This window comes from Callorhinus ursinus, unplaced genomic scaffold, assembly GCF_003265705.2.
Source record: "Callorhinus ursinus isolate GAN/ISIS: 27379988/994484 unplaced genomic scaffold, GSC_fseal_2.0 scaffold54, whole genome shotgun sequence".
Classification (NCBI taxonomy): domain Eukaryota; kingdom Metazoa; phylum Chordata; class Mammalia; order Carnivora; family Otariidae; genus Callorhinus; species Callorhinus ursinus.
In genome coordinates, this window is record NW_027397116.1 from 9,374,358 (window position 1) to 9,395,084 (window position 20,727).

Genomic DNA, 20,727 nt, shown 5'->3' on the forward strand with positions numbered 1-20,727 from the left:
CTTTTAATTATTCGGCAGAAAGATGTGTGGAGATTGGAGAATGTGTAAATCTATTTACTAACAGCAGTGTCTGGGAGGGAGAATAGGGCTGTCACAGGAAGGTGCTCTGGGCGACGCACTCTGTCCATCTGCTGCGGCAGAAAAAACTGCTTGGGAGCGTGAAAAGGAGCAAGCACACGAAGGCAAAGGGAGAATACTCATCCGTTTTGGCTCATGACTTCCTGAGATGATCATTTATTTCTTCATCTATTTCATTTACAAAACAAATCCCAGCCGTTCCCTTTGCTTGAGTTAGATATTTGGATGTGTGTCGCATCTTTTTTCTTTGAGGGAGGGGTGGGATAGAAAAAGGAGCAATATTGGTTTGTTTGCTGTGAGTATAACAGTCTCAAGATTGAAAGCAAATGGAACCTAACCTAGTCAGACTAGGTCATTATTTTTCTCTTTGGACTCTCTCTTGAAAATGTTACCACATGTTTTAGTTCTAATTCTAATAAGAAATTTATGTAACCCCACAATGGGATGACCAAAAAAAGAAAAGGAGTGGAAAAAGAGAAAGAAAGAAGGATGCCGCCAATTCAAAAGAAATCTGTCATGTAATATGTAAATGGCTTGATAAACAATGAAAGAGATGCGTTTTACACATGTCTTAAGACCCACCTTTAATAAAAGCTGGACTAATGCCTCTTGATGATTTTATTAAACACTCCAGTTAATGGTGCCAAGTGGCAAACCACTAGTTTTCACCAACAGGGCAGGAAATCATTTTCTTTTCCTCATTGTACAGTAGTTTCTAATATCACATGGGATGGGAACAATTTGATATGAATAAAAATGAGACAAAAGCAATGACCATCAACAGGAAACTAAGAAGATTGGGCAGCAGTGGATAGTGATGATTTGGGTATCAGGGTCTAGAGAAGGAGTGAAAATAGATTTTGTAAGTTGCATTATTAAAATTTTCTCCTTCTATAGAATTATTGGCGGTAGGATCTTAAATCATAGTACTATTGTCCTCAGTAACCATAGGGCTGGTTGCTCACCCTTGGAATCCCTGGGCATTTACCAATCCCTGGGCATAAATTATTATTAGAAATGAAAGTGAAGATTTAAAAAACATTTATTTTTTAGGACTCTTAGAAAAAGTACGTGGCTGATCATCAGGTATCTTCACTAAGACTTCTGTTTAGAATCCAGATCTAGCCCCTCTGAGATACAAATAAATATTTTTACTCCTAACTAGGTTTAATTGTACTACTTCCTCTTTCGCTATTGAACCACATTTTCTTTTTCATTTTTTTGCACGTTTTCTTAAGCTTACAAGGAACTTTAAGCCTGTATGTGTGTTATGTGTGAACTCAGACCAGATTGTTAGTGAGGAATTAAAGGACTCATCCAGATATTTCAGATAAAAATACCATTTAATATAGCTACATGTATTGAATGCATATCATAAATTAGTATTTTGCTGGGTGTTATTTTGTATGTCCCCAAAACAAAAATTGAGGTGCAAGTAAATTGTCTTGCTCACGGTGAAAGAGCCAGTAGCTCAGCGGGGCCAATATTTAAACTGAGGATCTGGTTCTGCCTATACCCTATCCATGGAACTCCAGTGCCACCATATTTAACTTTTTAAATAACCGGATCTTAATAAGAAGAATAAACTGCAGCTTTTTGATTTGGTGGAGAGGCCAAGCTGCTAAGTATTCTACTCTCTTTTATACCAATAAACACCATTTTAAGAGGAACTCGTGTTATATATCGGTGGGTGCAAAATATCCAGTTAAGAAGGCTCTTTGGGGTGTACAAATACTCATTATTCACTGAGCATCTGACTATTACAATGAGAAATGTTTCCAAATTGCACTCTACGGTGTGAGCCTAAACTGTTTGTTTTCCTTTATTTGGGAGCTCTTTTTTTTTTTTTTAACTTTTATGTTGTTTATCACTAGTAGTTGTTAGAGATGAAGTGGATGAAAATCTGACTTCCTGAAAGACATTTATAAAAACTGTAGCCAGAAATCGATTATATTTAAAGGCTACATATTATTTTCTTCTGAAATGAAAGAAACAAACCTCCTTTTCTGTTACAGTCACCTCAACTGTGTCTATAAAACCTATAAAAAACGCCAACAAACTGAACTGGTTTGTGACTTTTACTTTGCCATTCGTAAAATGATCAGGGGAAAATTTAAGAGCATCTAATCAAAGCTCAGCATAATTTTGAGCACTGATGCAGAAGCCGACTACCATATGAAACTAAGGTTGCATTATGAAATTATGGCTTTAAAGTAACTTGATCTGCCCATCTTCCCATGCAGGCTTCTCCACCCTGTCCCTGGCGGACCAGATGAGCCTTCTGCAGAGTGCGTGGATGGAAATTTTGATCCTTGGTGTCGTATACCGATCCCTTTCATTTGAGGATGAACTTGTCTATGCAGATGATTATATAATGGATGAAGACCAGTCCAAATTAGCAGGCCTTCTTGACCTAAATAATGCTATCCTGCAGCTGGTAAAGAAATACAAGAGCATGAAGCTGGAGAAAGAAGAATTTGTCACCCTCAAAGCGATAGCTCTTGCTAATTCAGGTTGGCATATTGACATGGTCATTGTTACATTTTTTAATATTTCAGTTTTACCCTTCCCTCAACTTCTTCTTCAGGGGTTTGCTAAACCCGGTTGTAAATTCTGTATGAGACCACAAAATTATAGTCATTACAGCTTTCTAGTGAAAAGTTAGAAATAGCAAAAGTCCACTTGAATTATTTTTATTATATTTACTTCTTGAAAGTGGTGAAACTTTTACCAGCCTGTGCATTTCCTAACTTGTAGTGTAAATGGACAGTCTCGGGACAAAATTACCTCCATTGTCTTGTAGGCACAAGTGAAAATAAGTGTGCACCGTGGGTACGCAGAAAGCATTCCCCCCCCCATAAATGCACATTTTGCAATTGGAAAAACATATGTAGTGTTGTTTTTCATTTTGCTTATCAAAGAATATTCTTGTTTTCTTGTATTCTGGAATTCTGCAGAAGGCAACTTCTGCTGGAGTATTTCTCTGAGAGGTACCCCCTATGCAGTGAGGGTTAAGAATTATGGGAATAAACAGTCTTTACATTTGAACTGAAACGTACTAAAATAGCAACCTCTGATAAGTAAAAATCGTTGCTGCTTTGTTGTTTTTCCCTTTGTGCCTCTCCTAATGCTTTATTGTGGTCTTAAGTCTCTTTTAGCATTTGCATATAGTTCAGGATAGATCCCTCCTTAATGACGTGCCGATCTTTAGATACCTGCGTGTCAATAACGTGCTCTGATGCTATGTACCATTGACAGTCACACCGTGCCCCTCCATCTGCTTTTGTTTTGACCCTATCTTTGAACTTTATCTTGGTTGCTGGCCAGTAGTTTTCCCTTTAATTACAAGAAGGAAACTGTCAATAAAATCTGTTAAATGGGATGCAATGAGTGGCTTGAATGGGCGGACGGCTATTTGTTCAAATTCTGCAGCATTCAAGGTATTGACAGTTTGTTTTCTGGGGCCATATGTGACGATCAATCTCAGGCTGGGCTCAGCCGCGCTGAAAAATGAAAAACCAGATTGCTTTTGCTTACTTGTGGATGACGACTTTGTGATTTGGCGCGGTCCTAGTGAGATGAGACCCTTCTGCCCAAATTGCCCCCATGAGAGCTGGGGACGCGTGACTGTTTTTAGAAATAATTTTTAATTGATTTTGTAATTAACAGTTCATCTACAATATTGATGCATGCATCCTTGGACTGATAGGAGGGAAATTGTTTTCAACAATGAAATTGTACTTTCCTATTTGTCTTCATAATGGAGTTTAGCATTGCATACTTTTAATTGCTGACCACACTGTTCACCTCCCTTTTCCTCCTCCCCTGTGAAACTGTAACATAGGTTTCTTTATGACAAGTGGCACAGTTGATGCAAACATCTCAGATGCCCCATGTCTGGCTCTCTGGAAGACCAAAGTGGGAGATGGGAGAGAAATTTTCCGAGAATTTATTAGTTTGCATGAACTTCACGTTATAGCATCTCTCGTGATCAGATGAAAAATTCTGTAGCAATGGTTTTGGGAAGAATTTCTGTTTGGTAGTCATATAGTGATTCTAATTGAAAACATCTACTGGGTCAATTATGTTTAAAATCCAGCAAGCATGTTTTATATCTTTAATATTACATAATGCTTTTTTAAATTATTAACTAATTGTGAGTGCTGAGCAATGCTAAAACTTGATCAAGATTGCTAAAATCTTATAATTTTAGGTGTTAGATATATACTTTATGGCTGTGGATTGTAATTTAGAATACCTGAATTAATTAGTAGCAGCATTTCTGTCTGTTGTTTAGAAGTATAATCATTAGTGTTTTGATATGTAAATATTCAAATACCACAGACTCTGCTGTTAGAAGGAGGAAATGACCTACTTTAGAGCAATGACTGGTGATTAGAAAGTCTTTAAAGAACTCCTTAGTTTGCTTTTCTTGTTTAAAACCAGAAATGGTTAACGGGCCCTCTTTTTTCTCTTATACTGGTAGTGAGTAACATTAATTTCTTTCAGGAAATTTCTCCATGTCACAAAGTTATTCTGCAAGTGCTTGTAACTTTTTTTAACTTCTCAATACCAAGAAAAATTAATTGAATCAGAGTCCATAATAAAGGAGAAAAGATTAAGGATTATATTGATGTCTAAATTGTGCCACCTCTCTTGTGCTGTATAAATATGAGCCTTCTCTCCTGCATTCAACCCCCAAACCCCACCATTTTAGCATGGGATAAACCACTCAGAAATCTTTTTTTTTTTCATACTGTCAATATGATGCTATTTTATTCCATTTTTTTGACCATTACTTGGATGACAGCAATAAAGTTGTAGATTCATTCTTGCTTAGATCAGTGATTCTTAAACTGCTCAAAAGAACATCAGTATGAAAAATGTTTTCAAAGATACCCTGAAAAGCTCATAGTTTTTCTTTCAGTATTTAGAAATTGCAGATGAACATAAGTGAGTTTTTGTGCAAAAAAAAAAATTTCGATTTTAGTGTTATATTTATAGATATCTTGGCATTCCTTTTATGGCTGTAGGTATTAACAACCAATGTCTCATTAATCTCAATTTCAGCTTATTTTAAACATCTGCCTTTATTCAATAATTATTAATATTGTGCTTATGCTCAGGAAACAGAGAATTGTCTTCTTGATAATAGCTGTCATATATTTTTGTAGCTCTGTTTCTGGCATGTGTGAATTCAGGAATACTTATAGCACCAGGAATACCATTGGAAGAACTTTCCCTATCTTGAAGGATATGGGCAAAAACAGACAAACAAACAAAAAAACCCAATGTATTATGAACCAATACTGTCATTCTCACAATCAAATATTTGGAAACCCCAAATAATTGTCCCAATTATTTTTGAAGGTAAGAAACTCACAGGCTCACTTAAACTATATACTTTCTTACTTTTGAGCACCAACTTTCTCTTAGGCAGTTATTTTCTCCCTGATATATCTTTGTGCAATTGAATTTATTTTTTAAAATTAATTAATTAGGGCGCCTGGGTGGCTCAGTTGGTTAAGCGACTGCCTTCGGCTCAGGTCATGATCCTGGAGTCCCAGGATCGAGTCCCGCATCGGGCTTCCTGCTTAGCAGGGAGTCTGCTTCTCCCTCTGACCCTCTTCCCTCTCATGCTCTCTATCTCTCATTCTCTCTCTCTCTCAAATAAATAAATAAAAAATCTTTAAAAAAAAATAAAAATAAAAATAAAAATAAAATTAATTAATTAATTTATTTTTTTAAAAGATTTTATTTGAGAGAGAGAGAGCACAAGCAGGGGGAGCAGCAGAGCAGGAGGGAGATGCAGACTCCCCACTGAGCAGGGAGCCCGATGTGGGACTAGATCCCAGGACCTGAGCTGAAGGCAGACGCTTAACTGACTGAGCCACCCAGGCGCCCCAGTGTGCAATTGAATTTAAAAAGGAAAATCTGAGTCACAATGTTAACATTGTAATAACGTTGTTAGGCCCGGTACACCAAGAGGTTAGACTCATCTCTAGAGTTCTTTCCATTTGGGGAGTTTTATGATTCCATAATTAATTTTATGTCTTCATTGGAAAATCTAGTGAAATATTACTACATGCATTTTGGGTAAGATTATTTCATGTGATTCTATTGTCTCAGTTTGGTTCTATTGATTCATATATTTAAGATTTGTTTGAAACTATTATCACTGGCCCCAAGGAGGTATATTCATTTTTATATAGTAGAAGACTAAAGCAGTTTAAGAGTAAGAATTACTTTTAGTCTGGTCATTCTCTTTTGCTCACAAGGCCCTCAAACTTCACAGCTGTCACTCATCCCAAATGGTATCCCCAGCCCTGCCTCCAACCTGGAGCCCTGTGAGTCCAACTCATTCAAGAATAAACAGAATCTATGCTTAAAGCTGACTTTTCTTTTTATTTTTACACCATACTTCTAGAAGAATAGCAGTTGTTAGTAATAGTAATATTTTGGTCATCAATTTCAAATCATAAGTAATTATAACCACATCCTGACAGTATTTTGTTCTTGAAAACAAATGTTTGATGTGTAGAATTGTGATATAATTTCAAGAGATAGAAAGCTTATGATTACTGTAAGAGACTGGAATGAGGGCCACCTTTAGTCATATAAGTTTGGTCTCGTGTTTTTCAGTCATTTTTTATTATCTCTCCCTTGGGGTAGCCTTTTTAGATATTTTTTCTTAATAAGTCCCCAATGAAATATTAATATCATGAAAATATTATGTATCTGTTTGTGTACTGGATAGATACGTATTTTACCTAAAAAGAGAGATTTTCCCTACTTTCCAATTCCAAATTTTACTTCAAGTATGCATGCTTTAATCACATAACTGTTTTCTTGTCTGTAACACGGGGCAGGTGAATAATGTCTCATATTGCTAAGTGGCCTAAAATTTTTATGTCAGTGACTTTTAAGTGAGGGCAGTGAGTTTGGTCATATATTTTGTGTGTGGTTATATGTGTATGAATGCTGAATTTGTAATATAGGGATATTAACATCTTCATGGGTCTGAACAATTAGTATAAAAGTGAAAAACCTCTTCAGTCCCTTAGTATCTCCTGGGCCCTCAAACACAATTTTATTGAAATTTTGACTAAATTTGCTGATGTGATATTCTAGACATAGTTTTAGATATTGATCAAGCGATTATCCTTTTTTTAGAATCTTTCTGTAGACATTTCTTTTTTTTTTCAGCTTTTGTTGGGGAATCTCATTTGATTTCCATGACATGCCTGTGAGGTAGACATGTCCAATAGCATTTTTGCAGGTAACTGAAGCAAGCTGATAAAGATGTGTTGCCACCATGAGGCAGAGGGTTGGACCCTCTGTCTCTTACTATCAATAAGCTATTTCTATTCCACAAATAAGTAGATAGGACATCTTTAAAAGGATCAACACAGAAGACTAGCCAATGCAATTTTACATCTGCCAACCGAAATTAGTACTTTTAATTTAGTTTAGAATTCTGCACTCACTTTATCTTGCTGTCTTCTTGGAGTTCCCGTAGTATAAAACCACTCTTGAAAGTGATAAAAAGGATTTGGAAACAAAATGTTTACTACCTTTATAGGATTTAATAAGAAATAAGTATGGGTAGGTCTTTTGGGGCAGGTAGATATTTATATTTAACTTTTGCCCAGACCAAACCATAATTACTACTCTCTGGGAAATCAAAATTCTGATTTTCCATCTTCTAGTCTACTTTTCTTTGGTTTTTGGTCAAATCTGCCATCGCTATTTGGATTATTCTGGTTTTGCTTAAGATGATATAATTGAGTTGAAGTGGGTGGTGGTTTTATTTAATGTAACGCTTTAATTTCATACCTATTGTGATATATCAAATTTTTATGTAAAAAGTAAAGGTAGGTTTTCAAGTGTTTCCTATCATGCAGCGATCGCTATGCCTTGACATAGTGTAAGAAATATTTGCTGCAAGTGTTTCTGTGCTTCCAACTGGGTAATAAGCACATAAATACAATTGCTTTACTTCTAGGGAATGACATAATATAGCATTATTTTCATTTATAGATCTTAAGATAATGACTAATCCCTTATAAAAAGGTCATATTAGCATGGTGCAGATCATTTATGATATTGTGGAAGATTGAAATATTTACCACCCAAGTTGCTATCAACATTCACTTGTTGTTTTAAGATTTACTTATTCATTTATTTGAGAGAGAAGGAGAGAAATAGTGCATGAGCGGGGGAAGGGGCAGAGAGAGAGGGAGAAAGAGGAAGCTGAGTGGGGAACTTGACGGGGCAGGGGGGGTGTCCTCCATCTCAGGACCCTGAGATCATGACCTGAGCCCAAATCAAGAGTCAGACGCTCAACCGACTGAGCCATGCAGGAGCCCCTCAACATTCACTTATTGAGTATAATTGTCTTTATCACTTCTAGAAGAGGGAGTTAGAAAGCTCCTGGATAGGTGTTAGATATTGGAGGGAGAGAGAGGCCTTGAGTACTTGTAGAGAAATAAAAGAGTCTTAGCAGGGAATTCCGATTATGCGAGGTAAACAGAATAATTGTCGGAACGATAATTTGGTATTTATGAGAGGGAACCGGGAGGAAAGAAACCAGGGGCTCTGGATCTGTGGTTCAACCCCTAATATAAACACAGTAGAGGAGTGATTTGTGGGGCTGGTATAAATGTCGATGTCTGGCTTGATAGCCAGAGGCAGAAATGAGGAAAATAGTCCTTCCCCCAAAATGTGTGTGTCTCAATGGAAAGCTATAAAATCAGTTCTGTTCTCGCCGCGGTAAAGCATGTAATAAGAATTGTTATTGCGATTTCCAACATTAGAATTATAATTTTCCTGCATTAGGAAAGACCTAAAAAGTCTTTTGATCTAACCTCCTAGTTGGTATGTGAACAGCTTCCTTGGCATTTTTGCCACGTGTTTCTGCCGGCTTGCTCGGAATTCTGCTTAACTCACTACTTTCTAGAAGGGACCATTCCATTGGAAGTTTGTCACTATCCCTCTCTCCATCTCTGTCTCTCACCAGTTTAATATGAAATAAAACATAGATTTAAAAGAAAAACACACCCAAACAGGATGTATAACTTAAGGAGTGCCTTAGTTTTCTATGGCTGCTCTAACCAATTGTCACAGCGTGGTGACTTTAAACAGTACATATTTGTTCTCTTACTGTTCTGGAGGTCAGAAGTCCATAAGCATTTTCACAAGGTTAAAGACTAGTTAAAGACAGGGCAGCGATCCTTCTGGAGGCTCTAGGGGAGGACCTGTTTCTGTGCCTTTTTCCAGTTTCTGGAAGTGACATTCCTTGCATTGCTTGAGTTATATTGCTTCCTCCATCATCAAAGGCAGCAGTTTAGCACCATACCTTGCCTTCTTCTTCCTTTACCTCCTTTTCATAAGGATACTGTTGACTCCATTGAAGACCCTCCTGGATAATCTAGGATAATCTCCCATAGCAGATCCTTACTCACAGCTGCAAAAGGTGCTTTGCCATAGGAGGTAACATTCAGCTTCCAGGGATGGACCACCTGGATATCTTGGGGGCCATTTTGCTGTCTGTCATGATGGCAATATAAGCAAGGATGGAAAATGAAAATTTATTAGATATCCCAGAAACCCCTCCATGTGTCTTGTCCCAATCTCACCCCCCCACAAAAGTAATCACTATCCTGTTGTGGTTTTTATCACTTCCTTATGTCTCATTATGACTTTATCACTAAATGTGTGTCCTCAGACATGATAGTGTAGTTTTGCCCCACTTCCAAAAAAAATTTTTTAATGGAGTTTTTAACTCTCCTTTAATCTAAAAGTTCATCTTTCACTTTCATTTTCTTCCAATTTCTCTGTTGAAGAAGCCAGGGCATTTGACCTGCAGCATTTCCCATAGTCTGGATGTTACAGATTGCATACTCTGGGTGCAGTTCATCATGTTTCTCTGCCCTTTGCATTTTGTGCAAATTAACAACTAGATCCAGAGACTTAATCAGGCTCAGGTTCAATCCCTGTGACACCCGTAGGTGGTGTGCCGTTCACTGGGAGGTACACAGCGTCCGGTTATCTCTGTGCTCTGTGAGCAGCTATTGATGCTCATTACCTAAATCCATTCATTGCCGGGGGTTGCAAAATAATGATCTTTGATTTTTTTCATCTCTTTTTTACATTCAATCATTGGGATACTTATTTATATAAGTGATGCTTTATAAAAGAGATGCTTTTTCTCATCTCTTACTGATGACTGACGATTCAGTTCATGTAGGAGCTTGATTCTTTCCCTTCATTTGCCAGTTTTCAAAATAAAGAATTGATGCCCTATCTTTTAAAAATGTCATTATATTCAAATTTATTTAAACATATTCGGTGGATTCCTTCCTTCCTTCCTTCCTTCCTCCCTCCCTCCCTCCCTCCCTCCCTCCTTCCCTCCTTCCCTTCCTTCCTTCCTTCCTTCCTTCCTTCCTTCCTCCCTCCCTCCCTCCCTCCCTCCTTCCCTCCTTCTCTTCCTTCCTTCCTTCCTTTTTCCCTCCCTCCCTCACTTCCTTCCTTTTTTTTCCTTTCTTCCTTCCTTCCTTTATTTCTTTTCTTTAGAGAGAGAGAGCTCAAGTAGGGGGGTGTAGGGGGAGGTGGAGAGAGAGAGAGAGAGAATCTTAAGCAGGCTCCATGCCCACTGTATAGCCCAACACAGATCTTGATCTCAACCTGAGATCATGACCTGGGCTGAAATCAAGAGTCAGACACTTAACCAACTGAGCCATCCAGGCATCCCTATTCAGTGGATTTCAATTAATTGCAATTATAATCCTTTTGGAAGCTCAACTTGTCCCATTTTGGGTCAGCAGGAGTCTCTTCAGGTTGGCTTCTGGAATCTTTCTGAATGACTTAGTAGTTGTAGACAGTGTCCTTTCTATCCACTATAAGATGTTCCATACTTATCTTAAATATTTCCCAGCTGAAGCCTGGAATCTAATTATAAGCTGGGTACTAGGTTGCTCATTGCTTATTATTGCATTTCTGGCTTGGCCATCCTTCCTAGGCCTTCTCAGTGGACAGAGCTAGGAACACACAGAGTCCTGATTGTGTGCGTGTGTGTGTGTGTGTGTGTGTCTGTGTCTGTGTCTGTGTGTCTTGGGGATAACTTGTCACTTAGTTTTGTTTGTGAGTGTTGTCTATGGGTTTTTAGTTTGGCCATCTAGTTCTGTTTTTTTTTTTTTATGTGCAGATTTGGAAAGATTAAAATATCTTGCTGCCACCACTGCCATCTTCCTAGAAAGTTTATGATTGGCACCATTTTTTGAAATTTAGGGTTAACTATCTATGTCAATCAAGAGCTAGTTTGCATTACAGTCACCGATGTTCCTCAGTAACCAGCTGAGGGCAGCCAGGAGGATCGCTCTGTTAGACTCCTTATATATTGGTAAAAATCTTGACATCAGATTATCTTTTAGAAAATAGACCTTTGCTCACTTCTCCATCTTTTCCACCATGTGGTGCTTCATTCCTTTAGTGATTGGAGAGTCCCATCTGCTCACCCCTTATTACCCTATTCATGTAGGCAATTGACAAATCTTCTTTTGCAATGGCTCTGAGTCTCACCAAATTTTGCAGCTGTAGGTGTGAGGATATTTAGCTCTCTTCCCAAAGTAAATGATCTGAACTAGACATGTTCCTTTAGGGTCCCACTTCACAGAATAAAATATTGGAGTTCAATGAAGGGGTTCTATTTTATTATTAAGTGTTGAAATTTAATATATGGTTGACAATACAAGTGTCATGTGAACACTGGTTATCTTTTGAAATCTGGATTCTTTTAGAATAGCAGTCTGGTATTGTAGTTCACAACCCTGGCTTGGCTGTAGAAGCACCTAGATTTTTAAAAAGTACGGATGATGCCTTGGATCTAGCTAAAATTTTCTGTTTAATAGGTCTGGGCTTGGGCCCAGACATCATTGTTTTTAACCACTCACCCAGTGTTTTTAATGGATAGGCTCACTGTGTCTACTTAGTTCCTAAGCCTATGATTCCCGTGATTAATTTTCGCTGGTTTTCCTTAGCACAAATACTGGGACCATTTCCTTTAAAATATAAAGTTAAAAAGAAACCAGCTCCAACAACCAAAGCTAAATAATTACATAAATTAATGCCAGTTCTATTGAGCCTAGCATAAATGTATAAATGTAGCTCAAAGAGCAAAACAGAGATTAAAGACACAGAGCCAGAACTTGAACTAGGATCCCTAATGGAGATTAATATTTTCTTCAGCAGTCTGCCAGCTGAATCATGGTCTAATTAAATAGTTCAGATTTAGTGAGTTTGCATTTAAAGTATTAGCAGATCCGAGAATGGGTAAAGCTAAAATGAGTTAGAATCTTTTCTGTAAATGGGAAGTTAAATTATCATAGTAATTTGATTAAATCATTTTTAAATCTCTCAAGCTAAATCACAGCCTTTAAAGAATAGTTTGAAGTCTTAATTGCTGTTTGTGAGCATATCTCTCTGCTATTTGTTCTCGTCTCATTTCCTGTGACATCCTATAATATATCTCCTGCCGGGCAAGAGTAGTGGGGAAGACAAGGCTTGGGGTGGGGGTTGAGGTGACTCTGCAGTCACTTCAAGCATTTAAAGATCTGCCGTGGAAAAGAAGGACATTTATTTTCTATCATTCCAGTATTTAGAACCAGGACCAAAGGACGGATATTGTAGACAGATTTGGAAAAATCTGAGGGAGACATTTCTAAGGAGCAGTTCTGTCCCTTGTAAAATAGAATGTTCTACATACATCTGGAAATGTCTTCATTAGGAATGTAGAGACGATTCTTGATGAAGATGGAAGGTTGAATATAATGGACTCAGAAGATCATTTTAACTCTTTTTTTTTTAACAAAGGAAATGCCACACGCAGTGGTATGCATTCTAGCAGCATATTTTGATACAAAGAAACCCAAGTTAGACCTAACTATGTTCAGATTTTTTTTGGGGGGGGGGTCTGGTGGGAAAATAGTTATTTGTTTTAATATTGTCTGTAAAGATGCAATTCCTTTTCTCCCTATCGATTTATTCCCATTTTCACTTCGAGTGCTTTGAGTCCCAGGTCAGATTGGGTAAGTCCACCTTATCTCCCTTCCCTCACGTGCAAGGTCAGTGTTTTGTGTCCTTGGACGCTCACCATTAGTGTGCGTCCAGGCCCACCATTTTCCTTTCAGATAGCATTTCAGAGGAAAAATAGAAAAAAAAAACAAAAAACAGTGCGCGCTGTGATCTCCCTGACAGTTTTTCCCTCTCTCACATTGCCAGCCCGTAGACATCTTTGGACATGATGTGTGCTTGTTGCTGTGAGAAGGCACGCAGAAGTGGATGGCATTGTCCCCCTGAAAAGACCCAGAGGGGAGAGAAGCCTGGGTAGAAACAATCCATAGGGACCGGCTAGCTTACGTGTTGGGAAATGTCCTGAGTTCCACACCAGGGACACTATCAACCACTCTATCAACCTTAACAACCTGGAAGAATTCCTCCTCTTGGCTCAATCCGGCAGGAGTTGACTTGAGTGGCAAAGCCTGCTAAGCCACTGTATTCCAAGTTATTTAAAACTCTTTTTGAGAAACGTGTCATTAACCACCTCATGTAAGAGTGGTCAGGTTACCAATGATATGGTGAAAAAATTTCAAAATGACAGTGTAAGAGAAAAAAAAACAACAAAATACAAAGAAGTTTTTAAACATGTTCCTGGTTATAGCTGTCAGCCTTTTAATTATGTAGCCATAATTTTTTTTATCATATGTTTAGTCACTTGATTTTAAATTACATTTCCTCTCTCTTTTTGTGCATGTGGCCTGATATTTGAATTATATGAAAGATTAGGCTAACTACATATATCTTAGAGCTCTGCATTCTCAGAGAATGAGAATTATTAAACATGAAGAATCCCCCAAAGACTCCATTATGTGTAATTAACAGATAAACTGTCATCAGAATCAATAAAATGTGCTAAATGATTCAAACTTGTATATAATTAAGTGTCTGTTTTAGAGCTAGAGCAGTAACTTTTCTTTTCCCCCACATCTCACATTTCTCAAAAGAATAATTGTGGCAACCCTGTTAACCCTTTCCTTGCTTGATTGAATTAGATTTTTAAATGAGTCACATAAGGGCAAAGTTCACCTTCACCAATGTGAAAAATATTTCAGAACTCATTAACGACTTCGTTTGTTTTTCAGTAGAAGCAGACTGTAAGGATGCTTTAATGAACTGTTAACGGTGCACTGAAAATCTTGAAAGGATAAGCACTTTATTGTGATTTCTGTATAGTCTATACCTGAACATAGTGTTAAATTCAGTGTATTTATTTATTTATTATTTTTTAAGATTTTATTTATTTATTTGACAGAGAGAGAGAGAGAGCACAAGTAGGCAGAGTGGCAGGCAGAGGGAGAGGGAGAAGCAGGCTCTCTGCTGAGCAGGGAGCCCAATGTGGGACCCGATCCCAGGAGCCTGGGATCATGACCTGAGCCAAAGGCAGCCGCTTCACCGACTGAGCCACCCAGGTGCCCCAAATTTGGTGTATTTATACTGAGTTCTTAAAACCTTGGTCATCTACTTTTTTGTTCCTTTTGGGAAATATGGGCTTTTTGAGGGCAACATCATAATTTTAGACAATGTTACCTCCATAGCACTTAGAATAATACTTTTAATAGATGACCTTTGATAATTGTTGAATGGGTAAATAAATATATGAATGAGATAATGAATAAAGTAACCAAGATTGTCATCTATTAAAAGAAAGTCTTCCTTGATTGCTCCGCCTTAGGAGGAAAAAAAAAAACGCACTTTTAAATAATGGATATTTTGGTAGTGATTTCCATGCTCTAAATCCATATTGGAAATCATCTCCTGGAGGGAAATTTAGGGAAAAAGAAATAGAGATTTTTTGGAAATGGAAAGTGCTCGGAGCAAATCACAGCTTAGCGCTTAGGGAATTTCAAGTGTACTATGGAACTTCCCCCACATGGGTTTTGCTTATTATTGACATGATTCTGTGTTCTGCTTTGTTGTACAGACTCCATGCACATAGAAGATGTGGAAGCTGTTCAGAAGCTTCAGGACGTCTTACACGAGGCGCTGCAGGATTACGAGGCTGGCCAGCACATGGAAGACCCGCGCAGGGCCGGCAAGATGCTGATGACGCTGCCCCTGCTGAGGCAGACCTCCACCAAGGCTGTGCAGCACTTCTACAACATCAAACTAGAAGGCAAAGTCCCCATGCACAAACTTTTTTTGGAAATGCTGGAGGCCAAGGTCTGACTAAAAGCTTCCTGGGCCTTCCTGTCCTGCACGCCGAAAAAGGGAAACTAAACCCCAGAGTGAAGTCGAAGAAACTTAGAGTTTAGTTATCAACATCAAAAATCAACGGACTGCACTGATCATTTAGCAGCAAGACTATGAAGCAGCTTTCAGATTCCTCTGTATCTTCCTGATGAGTTTCTTTCTCCCTTTCCTCATCTTCCTTCTCCCTTCCTTCCCTCCTTATTTTTTTTTTCCTCCCTCCCTTATTCGTCCTCTCCCTCGTTTCTTGGCTTCCTTCATTACTAGTTCCCTTTCTCCTTCATTTCCTCCCTTCCCTCGGTCCTTCCTTCCTCCTTCTCACCTCCTTCTCTTTTCTTGTCCTTCCCCTCTCTCCTGAATTGAAAATATCTCTAGTTGTAAGGGAATTGTCCCCTTCCTTGCCTTGCCTTTCCCTCCCTCCCTCCCTCCCTTCCTTCCTTCCGCTGCTGAACTTTTAAAAGAGGTCTCTAACTGAAGAGAGATGGAAGCCAGCCCTGCCAAAGGATGGAGATCCATAATATGGATACCATTGAGCTTGTTGTGAACCATAACGTCCCCAATGACTAAGGAATCAAAGAGAGAGAACCAACGTACCTAAAAGTACAGTGCAACACAGACAAATTGACTGAGTGCAGTATTAGATTTCATGGGAGCAGCCTCTAATTAGACAACTTAAGCAACGTGGCATCGGCTGCTTCTTATCATTGCTTTTCCATCTAGATCAGTTACAGCCATTTGATTCCTTAATTGTTTTTTCAAGTCTTCCAGGTATTTGTTAGTTTAGCTACTGTGTAACTTTTTCAGGGAATAGTTTAAGCTTTATTCATTCATGCAATACTAAAGAGAAATAAGAATACTGCAATTTTGTGCTGGCTTTGAACAATTATGAACAATAATGAAGGACAAATGAATCCTGAAGGAAGATTTTTAAAAATGTTTTGTTTCTTCTTACAAATGGAGATTTTTTTGTACCAGCTTTACCACTTTTCAGCCATTTATTAATATGGGAATTTAACTAACTCAAGCAATAGTTGAAGGGAAGGTGCATATTATCACGGATGCAATTTATGTTGTGTGCCAGTCTGGTCCCAAACATCAATTTCTTAACATGAGCTCCAGTTTACCTAAATGTTCACTGACACAAAGGATTAGATTACACCTACAGTGACTCCGAGTAGTCACATCTATAAAGCACTGCACATGGAGTACAGATCCGTAGAATGATCAGGAGTGCACCTCTCTACCTGGGAGGTACAGTTGCCATATGATTTCTAGCTGCTATGGTGGTTAGGAATGAGATACTGCCTGTTTGCAAAGTTACAGACCTTGTCTCAGAAGGAGCTGTGAGCCAGTATTCATTTAAGAGGCAATAAGGCAAATGCCAGAATTTGAAAAAAAAAAAAAAAATCATCAAAGACAGCAGATGCCTGACCAAATTCTAAAACCTAATCTTTATGAGTTTATTCATTTAGGGATGTTTGTTTAAATTAATCTGCAGTTTTTACCAAGAGCTAAGCCAATATATGTGCTTTTTCAACCAGTATTTTCACAGCAAGAAAGTCAGTCAGGTTCCAGACTGTTCAGAGGTGTAATCTAATGAAGAAATCAATTAGATGCCCCCGAAATCTACAGTCGCTGAATAACCAATAAACAGTCACCTCCATCAAATGCTATACCAATGGACCAGTGTTAGTAGCTGCTCCCTGTACTATGTGAACAGTCTTATTCTATGTACACAGATGTAATTAAAATTGTAATCCTAACAAACAAAAGAAATGTAGTTCAGCTTTTCAATGTTTCATGTTTGCTGTGCTTTTCTGAATTTTATGTTGCATTCAAAGACTGTTGTCTTGTTCTTCTTGTGGTGTTTGGAATTCTCGTGGTGTGTGCTTTTAGACACAGGGTAGAATTAGAGACAATATTGGATGTACAATTCCTCAGGAGACTACAGTAGTATATTCTATTCCTTACCAGTAATAAGGTTCTTCCTAATAATAATTAAGAGATTGAAACTCCAAACAAGTACTCATTATGAACAGATACACATCAAAATCATAATAATATTTTCAAAACAAGGAATAATTTCTCTAATGGTTTATTATAGAATACCAATGTATAGCTTAGAAATAAAACTTTGAATATTTCAAGAATATAGATAAGTCTAATTTTTAAATGCTGTATATATGGCTTTCACTCAATCATCTCTCAGATGTTGTTATTAACTAGCTCTGTGTTGTTGCAAAACTTTTTGGTGCGGACACGTTTCCAAAACTATTGCTACTTTGTGTGCTTTAAACAAAATACCTTGGGTTGATGTTTCATCAGCCTAGTGCTAGGAATACTGTGTATCTATCATTAGCTATATGGGACTATATCGTAGATTGTGGTTTCTCAGTAGAGAAGTGGCTGTAGTGTGATTCTAGATAAATCATCATTAGCAATTCATTCAGGTGGTCAATAACTTGAAATTTATAGCTGTGATAGGAGTTCAGAAATTGGCACATCCCTTTAAAAAATAACAACAGAAAATACAACTCCTGGGAACAAAAGGTGCTGATTCTATAAGATTATTTATATATGTATTTAAAAAGATTATTTTCCAGAATGTTTGTGCAGGGTTTAAGTTGCTACTCTTCACCCACACTATATATAAGTAAAATATATACACTATATCCATTGTTTTCACTGTATCACATTAAAGTACTTGGGCTTCAGAACACAGAGCCAACCAACTGAAAATACCAGATGGAGATGGGGAAAAAAGAATCAAGTACAAATTTTAGTTTTCAGTTTAAGTGACTCTCGGCATTACAGAGAACACGAATCTCACAAATAGGAAACACAACTTAAAACGTAGATCTAAAAGAACTACACGGGCTTTAGGGTAAAATGCTCATCTTAAACCTCGCTCGAGGTAAGTTTTTTCAAGTTTCAAGCAAGACCATTTACTTAATGTGAAGTTTTTGAAAGTTATAAAAGTGTATGTTTTTGCCATATGATTTAAATTTGTATTTTGCTTCTTTTAGGTTTGTTCTTATTTAAAGCAATAGGATTGTGTGACTACCTGTAGTTACACTTGTGTTTCAATCAGATCAGATTGTTGTATTTATTCCACTATTTTGCATTTAAATGATAACATAAAAGATATGAAATATTTAAAACTGCTATTTTTCTTATAGAAGAGAAAATGGGTGTTGGTGATTGTATTTTAATTATTTAAGCGTCTCTGTTTACCTGCCTAAGAAAACATTTTATGGCAGTCTTATGTGCAAAGATCGTAAAAGGACAAAAAATTTAAACTGCTTATCATAATCCAGGAGTTGCATTATAGCCAGTAGTAAAAAGAATAATAATAATAATAAAACCATGTCTATAGCTGTAGATGGGCTTCACATCTGTAAAGCAATCAATTGTATATTTTTGTGATGTGTACCATACTGTGTGCTCCCGCAAATGTCCATTTGTGTAAATGTATTTATTTTATATTGTATATATTGTTAAATGCAAAAAGGAGATATGATTCTGTAACTCCAATCAGTTCAGATGTGTAACTCAAATTATTATGCCTTTCAGGATGATGGTAGAGCAATATTAAACAAGCTTCCACTTTTGATTGCTCTTTTGTTTGGTGTTTCTTTTTGTTCCCCCCACTAAAGAACGAATTCAATAAACACTGCCCTTTGTTGCTTCCATTCAAAGAGTATCTCTGAGTACCTATCCCCTAAAAATAAAGTAGGAGTTTAAATAAGAGCTATATAAAGGCTTGTCAGAATGAATTCTGGGGTGCCAAGAGACATTTTGCATATTTAAGAGTATGCAAAGTATCTCATGGCACATTAGAATTCATTCTGACAAGCCTTTATATAGCTCTTATTTAATCTTAAAGCATCTCCACATCATCCTGCATTACTCAAAATCATCGCCTCTATGTCAATGTCATAACAGAAAACTTTCCCCCTATTTTAAGATCATATTAAAACCTGCTAGAGATACCTATTATTTCCCTCCATCCACAATTAAATCCCGGGCTTGCACGGAGCTCGTAGGAGAGCTGCAGGCCTTGCGGAGCAGCAGGGGGGCTGCCGGCCAGATTTCCTGAATGGGAAATCGACAGCGGAGCTTATAGATCTGTGTGCGCGAGGAGGGGGAGCTGTCTTCGAATTCAAGAGGGTTAAACAGCACTGCTCACAGCAAATGGCCTCCTCTTGCTTTTCTCACTCGGAGAGGTTACCGCCCTTGTTGCTCCGGGTCAAGCTGCGCTTCCACCGGACCCTCCTGGAGCCATCGCCGAGGTGCTGATATGCGCTTTCTTGGCTTCTCTGCCGATCTTGAGAGTGTTTTGTCATTGTGTTTGCCCACCGTATTTCTCACCTTCCCGAGGTGGCTGGATCTCTAGCGCAGGCTGGTGACACAAAGGCCACTAAACGCAATCCGATTTCGGGGCGTGGGATTACCTAAATCACCAAGCTGCGCTAGCTCGCAGCATCACGCAGTGTCTTTTCCTGTGTTCATGTCCTTCGAGGGGCAACAGCTCAGCATAGGATCCGAGGTGTTTTACTTTCGGTATTTTCAAAGTACCTGGGCGGAAACTGACACAATGCGAGATGCAGACCCAACAGGAGAAAGCGTGTCTGTAATCTTCCAACGAAGTCCTCTTTTAAAAAATATGTAAGTCACATGCAAACCCGTTTTATGAACTTCGATGTCAGACTTCTCTTGCTGGTTTTTATAATTCTGAATTATGACAGAGTAACTTTGCTGGTATTGACGTATTTATCAGAGACGCCTCAGGTGTAAAAGAAAATAAAACAGGATTTTGACATTTTAACATGTTTATTTCTTGACAGATAAACAATGAATAGCTCTGACAAATGGGTTGTGTGTTTGTGTCAAGGGATCGCTTTTATTTTCGCCTGATGTTTACTTTATAAAGGTCTTTTTGCTTTAAGCTAGTGGTTCCCAAACTAGGTCACAGATTGGAATCCCCTGAAGAGTGTTGGGGAGTCCCAACCTTCTACCCCACCCACGGAAGATCGGGGTTTACTTGTGGCCTGGGCTTTTGAACAGTTCAAGAAACCATCTCCAGGGGCGCCTGGGTGGCTCGGTCGGGTGCGCGGGCGTCCCACTCTTGAGCTCAGCTCAGGTCTTGAGCTCAGGATTGTGGGTTCAAGCCCCATGTTGGGCTCCATACTGGGCATGGAGGCCTGCTTAAAATAATCTCCAGGTGATTGTAATGTGAAGACAACATGAGAAAAATGATGCTTTAAATTTTTATATGTTACTCATATAGGCCAGGAATATCCAGAAAAAAATAAAAACTTCTAGTACCTTGACTCTGAATTTCTG

At 38.1% G+C, this 20,727-nt stretch overlaps 1 protein-coding gene across 12 annotated transcripts in view; it reads left to right on the plus strand.

Annotated features, from left to right (window-relative positions):
• The window catches only part of ESRRG (estrogen related receptor gamma), a 616,331-nt gene extending 597,342 nt beyond the window's left edge, over nt 1–18,989 (plus strand). For all 12 annotated transcript variants that reach the window (XM_073884096.1, XM_073884099.1, XM_073884098.1 and 9 more), the window contains 2 exons: nt 2,322–2,591; nt 15,116–18,989. In XM_073884096.1, coding sequence (XP_073740197.1) covers nt 2,322–2,591; nt 15,116–15,360 — 515 coding nt within the window. In that variant the 3' untranslated portion in view covers nt 15,361–18,989. The remainder of the gene's footprint in view (nt 1–2,321; nt 2,592–15,115) is intronic.
• The last annotated feature ends 1,738 nt before the right edge of the window (nt 18,990–20,727 follow it).